At 33.8% G+C, this 15,058-nt stretch overlaps 1 protein-coding gene across 1 annotated transcript in view; it reads left to right on the top strand.

The window, feature by feature from the left end:
• The window catches only part of WASL (WASP like actin nucleation promoting factor), a 67,046-nt gene that overhangs the window by 34,007 nt on the left and 17,981 nt on the right, over positions 1–15,058 (top strand). The window contains exons 3-8 of the mRNA XM_079930943.1: positions 220–306; positions 1,432–1,528; positions 4,941–4,964; positions 12,282–12,450; positions 13,486–13,528; positions 14,561–14,714. Of these exons, the coding sequence (XP_079787069.1) occupies positions 220–306; positions 1,432–1,528; positions 4,941–4,964; positions 12,282–12,450; positions 13,486–13,528; positions 14,561–14,714 (574 nt within the window). The remainder of the gene's footprint in view (positions 1–219; positions 307–1,431; positions 1,529–4,940; positions 4,965–12,281; positions 12,451–13,485; positions 13,529–14,560; positions 14,715–15,058) is intronic.

Below are 15,058 nucleotides of genomic sequence, written 5' to 3'. Positions count from 1 at the left end.
GTTGTGGTGCATGGGCTTAGTTGTTCCACGGCATGTGGGATCTTCCCAGACCAGGGACTGAACCCACGTTCCCTGCATTGGCAGGTGGATTCTTAACCACTGTGCCACCAGGGAAGGCCCATCGGCTTTGTTTTGTGTGTGTGTGTGTGTGTGTGTGTGTGTGTTTTCCAAGAGGCTTACTTATTGGTAGTTCTTACTTTAACTTTTACTTTTTTCTAGGATGGGAAACTATTGTGGGAACAAGAGCTATACAATAACTTTGTATATAATAGTCCTAGAGGATATTTTCATACCTTTGCTGGAGATGTAAGTCATATTTTCTTTATTGCCCTGTTTAATGTAATTACTGTTACATTTGTCTATGGAAAGTATTTTTGAGCTTTTTGTGTAAACATTGTATAAAATATAAAGAATTATTTTACTTTTAAAAGCCTCCATATTATGGCTTAGTAGGAAGCAATGGCTAAGATTTTAAGGGAAAAAAAAAGGTTTCAAAGAGTACTGTAAATGTAATTTGGTATGTAGAAAAGAGGTTTGTTTTTTCGTCTTCTCTTTCTTTAGTCAGATAGTTTTACCTCTGTGTGACTTTGGACAAATAGTTTAACCTCTCTTGAGTTTTAGTTTTCTTATCTATAAAAGTGAAACCACTAATCCATGGTAACTTTTAAAAATTGAAGATTATATTGCTGTTCAAATTATTTTGTGAAAGAATATGATCTAGAAGAGTACTAAAATATAATAAGTAGAAGGATTTTTATACCATATACTCACAGGACTTGTCTGAGTGACTGGATTATGGGTGACTTTAATTTTTTTTGTTTTCATATTTGTATTTCCTAAATTTTCTACAATAAAAGGTTGGATTAGATGATATGTCCATCTTTTCAAAAAGTGTTTTCTTCCTTATTTGTTATTTTTCACATTTTTCTGGATTGTATATAAATATATGTACATATATAAAAGTGTGGACTAAATGCCATAATAATTCAGGGTGTTTCCACACTTCTAATAATTTACATGAATTAAGGTTATAATTTAAATAATATCTGAAAAACATAGAGTTGATCTGCATTTGATCAATGTTTCCAGCGTTTGCCTTTTCAAATCCAAATGTTCATAGAGCTCTTTTGAAGGATCAAATTCTATTTACTATTTTGTTTTTTTAATTGAAGATGAAGTATTCAGTTTAACATTTGAGTGTCTACTGTGATAGGTAACCTCTCTAATAGTACTCTTTTACTCTACCTTCTCTATGCTTTTTGCCTTCTTAAGTTATGTTATAACTTTTAAGTCATAAAGTAAGTTCTTGTCTGCTAATAAAGTGAAACTTTTCTTCTTCAGAGTGTACTTCTATTGGTTATTAATTTTTTTGTTAAGTAAAGCTAGATTTGTGGTTTTTGTTGTTTACCTTTTTTGATGAAAATATTTCAGACCTGTCAAGTTGCCCTTAATTTTGCCAATGAAGAAGAAGCAAAAAAATTTCGAAAAGCAGTTACAGACTTGTTGGGCCGTCGACAAAGGAAATCTGGTAAACTTTTTAAACAAAAATTCCTTTAAACAGGAGCTGGCTATGGCTCATGGGGCAGATCTGGCCTGCTATCTGTTTTTGTAAATAAAGTTTTATTGAAAAACAGCTATGCTTGTTGGTTTACATACTGTCTTTGGCTGCTTTTTTTCCACAACACAGTTGTCTAGTTATGACAAAGACTATGTGACGCATATCTGGCCCTTTACAAAAAACAGGTTGCTAATCCTTACCTTACAAGAAATACTGTTTTCATTGAGAGCTGATTTTTTTCAGGTTTATTAAAGAACTCATTCCAATAACCTTTTCTGTTGATAACATTTTACATATACTGACTCTTAACTTTGCATTTTTATGACATTATTTGTAACTTACATTTACAAAAATATTTTATAGTTTGTGAACAAATACTTTAGGCAAGCCTAGAAGCAAATAAGCAAAGTTGCAAACAAGATCTGTAAACATTGCCTTGTCTCTATTTTGTCCCTAATGTTGTATATTGTAAAATTATAAGGAACTTAGTTTAATGCATGAGACTTTAATACATATAAGACAATTAGAGAACGACGCAGGATAGTGTAAAGCTTTAAATTCATTGATGTGGAACTATTTGACAGCTGTCACATACCAGGCCTTTCTGTTGTAACGTGGGAGAAGGGTGATTAGGAAAGGTGAACCTCTCCAAAATCATCTTCTTAAGCAGGTCACTTTTAGGAGAAATAACATATGGGAGTTGAGATCAGCAAATAAATCCCCTTAAAACTAACCATGCCCATATATTCTTTGAAAAGTTTGTACATCCAAGTATACATGTTACCCCAGTCTGAAAATCACTGTATTCAAGGATGTGCTTTACCAATAGGAGGGAATAAGTCATGAAAAAGGAAGGCACTGGATCCTGAAAACAGAAATGTAAACACGTGTGTTACATTTTATATATGTTTATTGTTATTTTAATGGGTTTCCGAGAGGAAGGTAATGTAAAAATGAAAATGAAATGAACTAAGTTGTTGCCTTACTTACTGCCATCTTATATATCCCCCTTGTCATGAGTGAATAGGAGAATGATTAGGAGCCTATTGTTTTTTGTTACTTCTTTTTGGGGCCAAGGGTGTTTACCACTTGATTCCATGCTGTGGAAGAATTTAATTCTGTGGAATAATTCACGGTTCAGTTCTTATTTCAATGACATGTTGTGGTGCCAGGCCAGGGACTCCCTGGGACTTCTTTTAGTCAAACTGTGTGACTAAATTTTCAATTAAAAAAAAAGTAAAAAATACTTCTTAAAATATCGAATAATTGACTTTTGAAATAGATAGGTCACTTGAAGGTGTCTTTTAACTGGTATGGGAATTCTGTTTTATACAGTTCCTAAGCTTTTAGGCATCGTGTTTTCAGAAGCAGAAGATCACAGCATATGGGAGACAGCTGATTGATTGTGGGGTAGCCCCTTCATGCTAAGTCAGCCTTCAGCCTTGCCTCTCTTTAACTTAGATGCATGGGGTCCAACTTTTGGAGCAACAAAGAATTAGTGTTTTCTTTTCCTTCCATTAGCCATTTAATGTTGGAAGCCATCTACCATGCCCTCCTTAGGCCTACACTTCTTTAGCTTAACCAGTTCCAGTTTCTTATTCCTCACATGATATGATTTATAGACTCATCATACTGTATAACTTACAGACTCATCATACTGTATTCAGAGCACTATATACTGTGCTCTGAATGCCCTGTACATTTTTATGTCTTCTTCAAATGATGCAGATTTGAGAAAATGGTCCAGCTCAAATATGATGTCCAGATTTGAACACAGTAATCCAACAGTAGTATGACTAGTACTGTGATACTAAAAACGTCCCCTAATATGATTAAACACTGTTCTGCTAATGTTTCTAGCAAATACATCACACCATCAACTCCCATTCTTAGTTCAACCAAACCTTCTCTTTTTTTCATAAGAATGGCTCTCAAGCCACGATAGTGTCATGTTTCTAAGTAATTGCTTTTTAGGACTTACACTCTGAACTTTACATTATCTCAGCATATTTGTGGCACTGCCAATTTAAGAAGTATTTCCTTTGTGGATGCAGAGGTAACATCACCTTGGAAATTGGGGATTTGACATTCATTGACATTAGATAGGATGTGCTTACATCAAATGTTTCAGAAAATTACTTCATCAGACCACCAGATGGAGTAATACATTTATATTTCCCATTGCCAGGATTTTCAACTTGTCCCTCAATTAAATCCAATTAATTTTAGGATTGTGGCTGTTTATAAACTAAATATTTTATTATATTATTATTATGGCTATTTGTCTTATAATTTTGGAAATTTTTGTATTAGAAAAATCTGTGGAAATTATATTTGTTGAAAATTCTTCAACCAGTTTTGAGCTTTCTTGAAACCAAAATTGTGTCAAACCTGATATGTAAGAGTATGAATGCAAAGGGTTAATAGAAGTTCTCCTGGTATTACTCCTACTTAATTGGCTATAGCTTCTAAGTATTATTTTGGTCTCCCCCATAGCTCAGGCATCTCTAGGTATTTTCATTATCTTTATGCTTTCGTTCAGTCCCATAGCTTTGAACACTGTCTATATACTGCTGACTCCCAAAGTTTTCTCTCTCCTGTTGACCTCGCCCCTGACTTTCAGACTTGTGTGCTCCAGCTGGGTGTCAGAATAGCCTTCAGACCTAGTATGTGTGAGCAGAACGCCTGACCCGTGTTCCCCAAGCCCCAGTTCGACCTGCTCCTCCTCCTCTCCTAGCCGTCCCCATCCCAGTAAAAGGCGTTGGCTCCACCTTGTCAGTCTGGCTCACAGTGGTTCTTCATAAGCCCTATCAATGAGTCCCATTTTCTCTATCTTCAAAAACAAGTCCTGGATCTGTCTCACCACCTCTGTTGCTACCACCCTAATCCAAGCTACCGTTGTCTGTCATCGGGACTATGACGGACTCCCTGCTGTCACTGTATGCCCCCTAGTAGCTCTCTCCCACATAGTAACCAGGCAAAACTTTTAAAAACATAGATTGGATCATGTCACTTCCCCTATTCAAAAACCTGTAAGAGCTTCCTATCATGTATAGAACACTATATTCCTTAACCCATGCCCTGTGGGACCCTACACGCTCCAGTTCCCTGGTTCTCCTTCTGACCTCTCCTTCCACTCTTCCTTTGGCTCACTGCAGTCCAGTATTATGGTGTTCCTTCATGTTCTTCCCTCCTGAGGGCCTTTCAATATGTTGTTCCCTTTCTTGCTTTATTCAAATGTCTGCTCCAATGTCAGTTCCTCAGAGAAACTTGTTAACCACTTATATATGGACGTAGGAATAAAACAGTTTAGATGAGTTGATTTTTTTATGTTGATTTTTGTATTGCATATGTCTAATAATATTCCTTTATTTCCTAACAGAGAAAAGACGAGACCCTCCAAACGGTAAGCTCTTTGATAATTATTGATCAGAAAGATTTTAGATTTAATTTAATCCTTGTGGAAACATGTATCATATATTAATACCTAGTATTTAATATCTACGATTAAATACTGTAGTTTATTGTGTTCTTATTTTAAAATAAATAACAGATGGGACTTAGAAATGTACTATTCTTTGGCTTTTTTCTAGGATGAGGGAAGACTGTATAGGGTGAATATCACTATTACTTATATCTTAATTCCTTATTCACAGTTGTTTAAGTTTAGAAATTGTACAACCTGGTCTTAATGTCTTCCTTAAAAGTGGTAAGTTTTATCTAGCATATTTCTTCATTTCCTATTTTCATGTTAGTCTTTTTTTTTCTTATTTCAAAAGATTATTTCACACTGGGAATATAAAACTAGCCCCTTTCAAGAATGAACACTTAACTATTCTGGTGTGTTTAAACAAATAGTAGCTATGCTTACTGTGCTGGTGCGTTTAGAACACATAGTAGCTGTACATAATTCTCCTTAATTTGCTAACGAATACTTGAAGTAATATGGATTCATTTAAAATATATGTATTTATACCAAAGAATAAAAGCAGAATACGAAGGTCCCAGATCTCTAGGGCATAGAATCTCATCCTGGGCCCCATAAACTCTCGCTGAAACTTTGTGCCAAATATTGTAAGTATATATGTTCTTTTCTCTGGGGAGAGAGGATCCGTGGATTTCATCAGATTGAAGTGGGACCCCTGACCCTATGATAGTAAAGAACATTGCTCCAGGAGCCTTCGTTATAATGGGGAATATAGCTGCTGCTTTTTAAAGGCATCTCAAATTCTCTCATCAGAATTTAGAGTGATTATTCAGGGAAACACTTAATATAGTACAGAGTCCTTAATATATGACAACTGTTAGTGGTTGTTGGGTATTTTTTCTTTTAAACCAATATATTGCCTTCTGATTTTGTCCTTAAATTTGTTTTCCTGATACAAAAACATGAACCAAATACTGCTGTATTAAATTTTGGTTTACTTTAGTATAATTTTAAAAAACTCTGACTGTACCTTCAGTAGTGCTTACCATGTGCCAAGTGTTGTATACTTTGACTTTCTCTTTTAAATGGAAATTTTTAATACGTTATAGGGCTGCTTGGAGATAAATGAAGTAATCAAAGTGTTTAGCATGGTGCTTAATCAGTATAGTTATCACGATGAAGGCAATGACAGTGATAATAATAGCAGCTACTATTTAGTGATCACTTACTACCTGCCAGGCACTGTCCAGAAACCATATGAAGTAGCTGCTATCATCCCTACTTCAGATGAGTAAACAGGCACAAATAGGTAACTTGCTCAGGGTCACAAAACTAGGAAAGTGGAGCAAGATTCAGTCTCAAGTGTTCTAACTCAAGAGCCTGCCCCCTTAACCACTGTGCTGTGTCAAGATGATTTTGAAGGAGAAACTGAGACCTGAAGAGAGTAAGTAACATGCCTTGAGGTATGCAGCTAGTATGTCACAGAAACAAAGGAAGCAGAAGCAGCTGAGCCAGAAGTCCTTCATCCGTGAACCTTTAATGTGGCGTTAGAATTTTTCCCCCTTGTTCTGTGCTCAATATTTTAATGTCTTTTTTAATTTATTAAACTATTCGGCATTCTGTGAGCATATATTAAATACCAGTGCAGAAGGCTTCCTAGTGGTACCATCTTTGGGGAAAGTAACCTGAGTGATTTTAAAGTGTAGATGTTGTACAAATAATATAATTAAAGTTAAGGATGTAAATACTTCATGGTTTTTTTAAAATTTAATCTTTTCAATACATATAAAATATATTTTTGAAAAGGCACCTAATCCATAATAGAATTTGGATATTCTTTATGTGACAATGGTGTCTTACAATTTTATTACCCATAGTAAGAGAGATACTCATAATTAAATGCAGTTTCTTTCTCTGAGTTTGTTCTTGGTTTTAAATCTTTAGATCTAAAGTTTTAACCCTTTGATACAGTGGTGCCAAACTTTTTTTCATTAAATGAAAGGAGAGTTTAAAAAAATGGCATTGTTAAAATGCGAAATTATACAGCATGTCTTGACAATATTTGCATACTTATATATTTTTTAAATATACATAACATAATTATTAATAGAAGTTTTAATATTTTCTCCTGCTGTGCAGTGGGTTCCCTTGCTCTCCTCATGGTGTGGAGACCACTATTTTGCAGGTGGCATATTACTTTTTTGCATTTGCTGCACTGCCACTAGGTGGCAGTGGACACCTTAACTGCCTAGCAGTGTCCATACAGGAGCTTTGTCCCAGATCCTCATTTAGAAGATCAGTTTAGCAAACCTTTTTCACATTGTTAACTATTAAAAAGACACTTTATGTAGAAGTAACATATATTCCTGAAATACAATTCAGTGTCTTCCTCATTAACTCCTAATCCATATATTTTTCTTTTTTTTCTTTATTGGTCAGTCTCACCTTTTAGCTTAGATGCTTTCCAATGATTTGTTCTCAGCTTCATGACTGCTTGACATTAGAGGCCTCTAGGCCCCCTATTTCTCAACTATTTTACCTTGGTGAGAGCTCTCTGCTTTTTATGTAATTAAGGGGAAGACTTCAGTTTGTTCTTTTAGTTTTAAAATTAACTAGAAATGCTGTTCAGTGAGAATATTAAAAAATCTTTTCTCTGACAGTTGTCCTTAATCAGAAGAAGGTAATTTGTCTTTTGACTGCTTTTTGAAAAAGAAGGGAAACAGTCCCCTTTATTATCTGTTTACTTCGTACATGTTCTTAGGATGAGTGTAATTTCAGAAATGGAATAATTAAACTTTACTAGATATGATTTGAGTATTTCCATTACCATATCTTTCATAAAGTTTATTTAAAAATACCTCTGTGCCTTATACAACTTATCACTTTTTTGGTCTGTCACTTTTGAAACAAATATTTAATTGGGCTTTAGAACATTATTTTAAATTTATTTCCTAACATCTTCAAACTGTAAAATGACGCTTGTCAACAGGAATATCCAAATACCTAATCTCTTAAATGTGTAAAAAGCCTTTTTTCTAAATATTGAAAGTTATTCGTAAGTATTTCTTGAATGATGAACTGTTGGACTGCAAACTAAGAGAACTGATAAATTGGTAAAGAAATAAAATATAACATTTGTAAAGTTAGCATTATCAATCACCTTGTCATTTAACTTTTGTGAAAAAAGTTATAATAGTTAATAGAAAGAGTAGTGGAGTAGGAACCAAGATAGTAGAGTCCACCTTTCCCTTTGTCACTAATTGTGTGACTTTAGACAGGTCACCTGACTCTTCTTGTCCTTAGTTTTTATCTATAAAATGAAAGATTTAGAAAAGCTCTTTAATTTCCCAGCTAATATCAATTTTCTGTACATCTCTGTAATCTGGACTTTTCTATGTAGAGTTAATTAAATAATGTTTTAACCAGTACTGATGAAGTTCATGTGTAAGGACACTAAGGAGCTAATGCCACAGCTTTATGAACTGCTTGGTGGATGCATACAATATATCCACACCTGATTTTGGGGTAGAGAGAGGAGGGGAAACTTTGGTATTCATTCTGCAGATCACTTATATTTTATTCCTGTCTTCTTCATCCTTGAGCTTTCTTCAGAGATGGCTGAGTTATTTTCTCTAGTGAGTTATAAATCAGGCTTATAAGAACCTTAACTTTATTGTTTCCCAGAAAAGAATTTACTGGTTTGGATAATTTAAACTATTAACCTTACCAACTCTATAGCATTTAGGACATCCATAGTATAATTGGTTACTTTTACGTAAACTAAAGTAGCATCAAAATGTTTTTATTTTTGTTTTTTTCCTAAAAACTAATTATAATTTTTAAATTTTTGTTTTCATTTTTTTGGCATGCCACATGGCTCGAGGGATCTTAGTTCCCTGACCAGGGACCGAACCCCGGCCCCCTGCAGTGGAAGCGTAGAGTCCTACCCACTGCACCGCCAGGGAATTCCCAAATTTTTTGTTATTTTTTAATGGTGAATCTGGTTGTTCCTTCATTATTACTATTTGGACACCTATTTCAGGAAGGATGACATGTATAAAGAGAGTGCCTAACTCTGACTTAACCTAAATCTGTCTCAAGGAAGTTCTTAAATGTTATTAAGTGTAAAGATAGGAGAGTAATAATTTGCAACATCTTAATTTGGACGGTGTTGCTGATGATGATTGGTAATGATAAACTATAAGAGGAGAGAAAGCAGAAAGGGAAGAATGAGAAGTGAAAACATATTACTAGATTAAGTCTATGAAAATGTTAGTATCACCCCAATTCAACCCTCTAACGCTCAAATTCTGGATATTTTTAATAAGTCCCTTATTTTGTGAAACTACAGTGATTTCTGAAATCTTGAATCTGAACCAATTTGAAAATCCAGTTCTTTATCTACTATTTAATAAGCCTTCTATATTGTTTAACTAACCTTTAACTTTTGATCCAATTATTTTCAGATTATTCCTTGACACTGAATCAGCTTTTAAAGGTTTTATCCGTATTGTTCACTAGCTTCCATTTTTTCCAAGAAGAATTTTTATTTCTTGCCAATATGAGCAACTTCCCATGGAATTTTGTGTGAAATTATAAATAGAACTTTAGACATTTACATATTATACTTATGTAATTAGACTTTGAATATTAAGGGAAAATAGATGAATTTTGCACCTCTTTCAAAATTGTTTGTCTGATAAAGTGGCAGATGGCATTTATAATTTTATTTTAACTCTGTTTCGTCTTTAATAGTAGAGTTGAGAGAGAGAAAATTAGTTATATATAATTTCCCATATAGGTAAATATTTTATTGCAGACAACTTTTATGAATAGGATGCATTTGAGGTTTTCAGCATAATTGAAGAATTATAGTCAAGTTAGCATTTAGTGATCACTCGATATACATTAGCCTGTAATGTCTTGGGATTTCTGTCTGCCATTCTATGCTTGCGTTGGGGATTCCACAGACCACTCCTCCAGTTGGTGATTCATTAGGGCTCACAGGACTGAGCACATAGAGGTACTCATGGCAAAGATTTATTACAATGAAAGGATATAAAACAAAAATTAACAAAAGAGAAAGACACATGGGGTTAAGTCTGGGGGAAACTACACACAAGCTTCCAAGAGTATTCTCTCATTGGTCACAGGGGATATGCTTAATGTCTCCAGCAATGAATTGTTGCAACACACATGAACTGTTGTCTAAAGAAGCTCAGTGCCTAGGGTTTATTGGGGGCTAGTCACGTGGGCATCTTCTGTCTAGGACATACCAAGATTCTAGACTCCCAGAAGGGAAGCAAGTATTCAGCATAAACCACATTGTTAGCACAAATAGTTGAGACACAATGAGCCCATCTTATCAGGGGATAATGGGAACCCTCTTGAAATCCTAGATCCTAGATGCCAGCTAAGGGCCAACCTTGCAAAGCAGGCCTTTCTAAAGATAGCAGTCTCAGGCCTGCTATGTTGACTGTTTCTCTGCACAGTAGTGATTATATTTTATACAGTATTTTAAAAGTCATCAATAATATCATCTCAGAGGAATTTGGTCTAATAGGAAGTTATATCAGAGAATCATATGTTAAAATGGGATCTCTAAGGAACATGTGTTGCCCTTTGGTTAAATTTTTTAAGGAATTTTTAAGATGAATATATTTCATTCAGACTCTCATACTTTTAAGACCAAAATACTTTTGTGAATTACAAAACAAATTTTTGTGTGCTACGTTTAGTGTCATTCCTGATGATGCTATTAATAATACCTGAAGATGCTTGAGATCTTTTTACTGTTGATCCTTGTGGAAGATGGAATGTTTTGAGAATTTTTCTATTTTAAATTTTTGAGCTCTGTACTTCTGCTAGCCAAAGTGTATGTATAATGGGAGAATACTACTAGACTTAAGTATGACAGTTTTGGAAAAAAATGGTAGTAATATTTGTATAAATTTTTGTTCATCATAGACTAATAAAGTTGAAATAAAGAAGTAAGACTAGACTTCTTTACTAGATTTAAAACAAAGTCGATGCTTCTTTTACTCTTCCTATGTAATATATGCCACTTTACCAATGAGTAATGTGTTGGATGTGAGGCTGTTACAGTCAAAATTTGATGGATCAGATCAATTAAATTTAAATTCTTGTTGAAAATTTATATTCATGAGATTTAATGTTATAAAAAGAGTTTGCTTTGAAATAATGTATCTATGCTAATTTGTTTAAGAATTTATTATAGTTGAGGTCTATCCCGATGGGGCTTTTTCTGTAAACCTACATCGTTGGAAACGCCTCATAGATTAACTGCGTGGTTTCCTTTACTCATAGAACTACCTGTTAGATCTGTGGGAAAGAACTACAAGACAGAGCTGCCAAGTAAACTGTGAAAAACCTAACAAACTTTTTATCTTAGGTATTGGCATATCCCAATGATCTGTACTAGGTTGTGATGGCTTAGGAGTGACTATGATTTGAACCTAATACGTTTTTAGAGGGTGTCAAATTCAGAACCAGGCAGATCCATCTCCTGACCCTAAACATGGTCCTAAAGTAAATTGCTTGAGGAAATTGGATCCCAAAGATTACAGGTGGGGAATTTTGAAGTGTGTCCATATTTCATTGGAGATCAAAGAAGCCTAACTAAAAGAATTGTGGGCTGACTCACATGATAACTTCTTTTTGAAAGGGCTGTTTTATCTTGAAGATTATGAGTTTGGAGGAACTAAGGTGATTGGCAGTGGAAAGAATCAGAACGTGTGAAATTCCTTAAAAATTTATTGACTTAAATAACTTTGTGTTACACATAATAAAAAAAAAAACCCTTTACACTTTGTACGGAAAGTCAGCATATATTTTTGGCTCGAGGTGTCTCTAATGTTTTCTGTGGAGGGAATAATAACATTTATCAGTTATAGTTCTGATGTGCCTTAGACGTAAAAAATTGGGGGGGGCGGTGGCTGCTCACCTTATGAAATTCCTTTGCCCTTGCTCTGTTTTGGGCATATGCATCTTGCTTTGCTTTCTCTTTTGCTTTTTCACTTCGGGTAACTGATGGTATAATCTGTAAGAAAGTTATATGGAATTAAAGACAGACACTTTAAAAAAAAAAGAATTTATTATAGACTTTGGAAATATAGGAATTTTTGAAATTATAAAAAATTAACATGCAGGTTTAAAATTTAAATAATTTATAGTAATGAAGTGGTCCTACCGCAGGAAAAAAATATTTAAATTATGATTGTAATAATTGTTATCTTAAATTATATCCCTTTTATATTATTTTGACTTTATTTGCAGGTCCTAATCTACCCATGGCAACAGTTGACATAAAAAATCCAGAAATTACAACAAATAGATTTTATGGTCCACAAGTCAACAACATCTCCCATACCAAAGAAAAGAAAAAAGGAAAAGCTAAAAAGAAGAGATTAACTAAGGCAGATATTGGAACACCAAGCAATTTCCAGTAAGACAGTTCTTTTATTATTCTTATCTTTACTTTTGATTTACTCATTTCTGCTCTTGAGTTTTTAAATTGTTAGAAAGTTTGGTTTGCTTTTTGGGAGAACCCTTATATTTATCACTTGCATACCTTTTCAGCTATAAATTTTGTTGGAGTTTTTTAAAGGCTATTGCTCAATAGACATTTTATTAATCTTAGTTTATTTACTTTTCCACCCATGAGAAAAGAAAAATTAGAGTTGTTTTTTCAACTAATTGTTGGACATGAAAAGGAAATCTCACTTTTCCCTATAAATGATATTTGGAAATTGCCTAAAGGCATTGTCCTAATCTGTTTGGGCTGCTAACAGAATACAATAGACTGGGTAGCTTATAAACAACAGAAATTTATTTCTCACAGTTCTGGAGGCTGTGAGAAAGGAAGAGGCAGGCAAGATTCGGTGTCTTGTGAGGTCCCACTTCTTGGTTCATAGACAGCCATCTTCTCACTGTGTCCTCACATGTTGGAAGAGGGCGAGAGAGCTCTCCAGGACCTCTTTCTTAAGGGCACCAATCCCATTCTTGGGGAATCCACTCTCATGACCTCCCCAAATCCTCATCTCCAAGAACTATCACATTGGGGATTAGGTCTCAAGATAGGAATTTTCGGAAGACATACTCAGTCTATAGTAGGCATCATACCTGTGGTATTTATTTGACATATTTCAAGCATTCTCTTATCCATTATTTCATTACTTCATTACAAAACTCCTGTCCTCTCATACATATAATGCTTGTGTTCTTATGCTAGTTTGTCAGTTAAGGAAATGGATACTCAGAAAGATTGTGTAAAAATGTTACGGCCCAATTAGTAGCAGAGCCTGGGCTAGAATCCTGGTTTCTTGACTACTTGTACAGTTTTTCCCTGAATATGGTTATGTCTATGAGAACTGTTAGTTCAGGCCAAAAATTCACTGAGTGGATTGGATTTCATATATATTAGGTTTTTAATGCCATTTATGCATTTTATTTTTCTATATTTTTCTATCTACTGCTTTAGGCACATTGGACATGTTGGTTGGGATCCGAATACTGGCTTTGATGTAAGTGTCTTTTCAAGCCATAAGCATTATTATTCTAAATATGTGGGAATGTCATGGCCTATCTTTAGACTTTTATTCTTATTCATTTTTGTTAACTCTAGTGTTTATTAGAATGTGCTTGTATTTATGTTCATATTCCACTGAGGTTTTAAATCATAGACTGTTCTATCATTGATGGCTAAGTCTCTAAAGAGAAAGTTTTTTTTAACTCCTTGGCTTTATCTACTATAATGTAAAAACTCTATGTTTTGAAAGCCAAGAGAAGAAAATTATTTCTGCAAAGTGATCATTCGAGGGGAATATATGCCAAATTACTGGAAAGTACTATAATAAAATTCTGAATATCCAATTGTTAAAATTATCTAGGTCTTTTTGTTCTATTATTCTTTTTGGCACTTTCATCATTCATTAATTTATAGCATTGTGAGCAAAATAGTTGAAACTTGGTTACCTAAGTTACGTATTTAACATTTGGCAGATAATCAGGGTTTGGAAAAATTATTTGAAAAGAAATATTATTTGTGATTGGGGTCAAAAATTATTTTGGTTATTTTTGTTAGAACTACAATGTTAACACCACAGTTTTTTTGAGTGCCTCTTTGTGTTGGGCACTGTACAGGGTGCTTGGGTCATAAAGAGGTCCTTGACCTCAAATTTTCAAATGATTTACTTTTTTTGTGGTATTTGTGATTATACCTAAATCTTATTTAGGACAAGGTGGAATAGTAGGTGAGCATTAGAGGTGTCTTGAGTCATGGAAGGATTAGTAAAACTTTAAATGAGATGCCTTCTTTTTAAAGGTAGGGAACAAAGAGATGAGATAAAATATAAAACCTATTCTTTGTTCTTATCTTTTCTATTTTTTGTAAGACAGTTTAGTTAGCATATAAATAATCTAACTATATTAAAAATTTATAAACATAAAAGAAAATAATTTCATAAAGGGCATAGATATGAGAATAATATTTCAACTTGCTATTGTAAAAAATTTGACATAGGTTTTATAGTTAGCAGTTATTTTGTCTGTTGTAGCTGAATAATTTGGATCCAGAATTGAAGAATCTTTTTGATCTGTGTGGAATCTCAGAGGCACAACTTAAAGACAGAGAAACATCAAAAGTTATATATGACTTCATTGAAAAAACAGGAGGTGTTGAAGCTGTTAAAAATGAACTACGAAGGCAAGGTAACTTTTATTTCTATTCAGGCATTCTGATCTATTTTTTCTTTTGACTCTTTTGAGGCCAGTTTCATGGACGACAGCTACATACATTCACGTGAACCTTCCTTAAGCAGAATGTTCAAATTTATGGAGAACTAGTTTGGCCCAGTGTACTGTGTTTTACATTATTTCAGTATAATTGAAAAACTTGTCAAGGCTTTCCTTATTATTAAAAAGTCTTATATTAAATTAATGAAAATTCATACAAAATCTTCTGGCTATTTGTTTTAGAATAAAAAATAATAGTTGCATAATATTTCACTTACTGAATCTTAGAGACCACTATCAATGTTGTTTTTATTACAATT

This window comes from Stenella coeruleoalba (genome assembly GCF_951394435.1).
Source record: "Stenella coeruleoalba genome assembly, chromosome: 9".
In the NCBI taxonomy this organism is placed as follows: domain Eukaryota; kingdom Metazoa; phylum Chordata; class Mammalia; order Artiodactyla; family Delphinidae; genus Stenella; species Stenella coeruleoalba.
The sequence above is the reverse complement of the archived record's forward strand: the minus strand, read 5'-3'. Positions and strand labels throughout refer to the sequence as shown.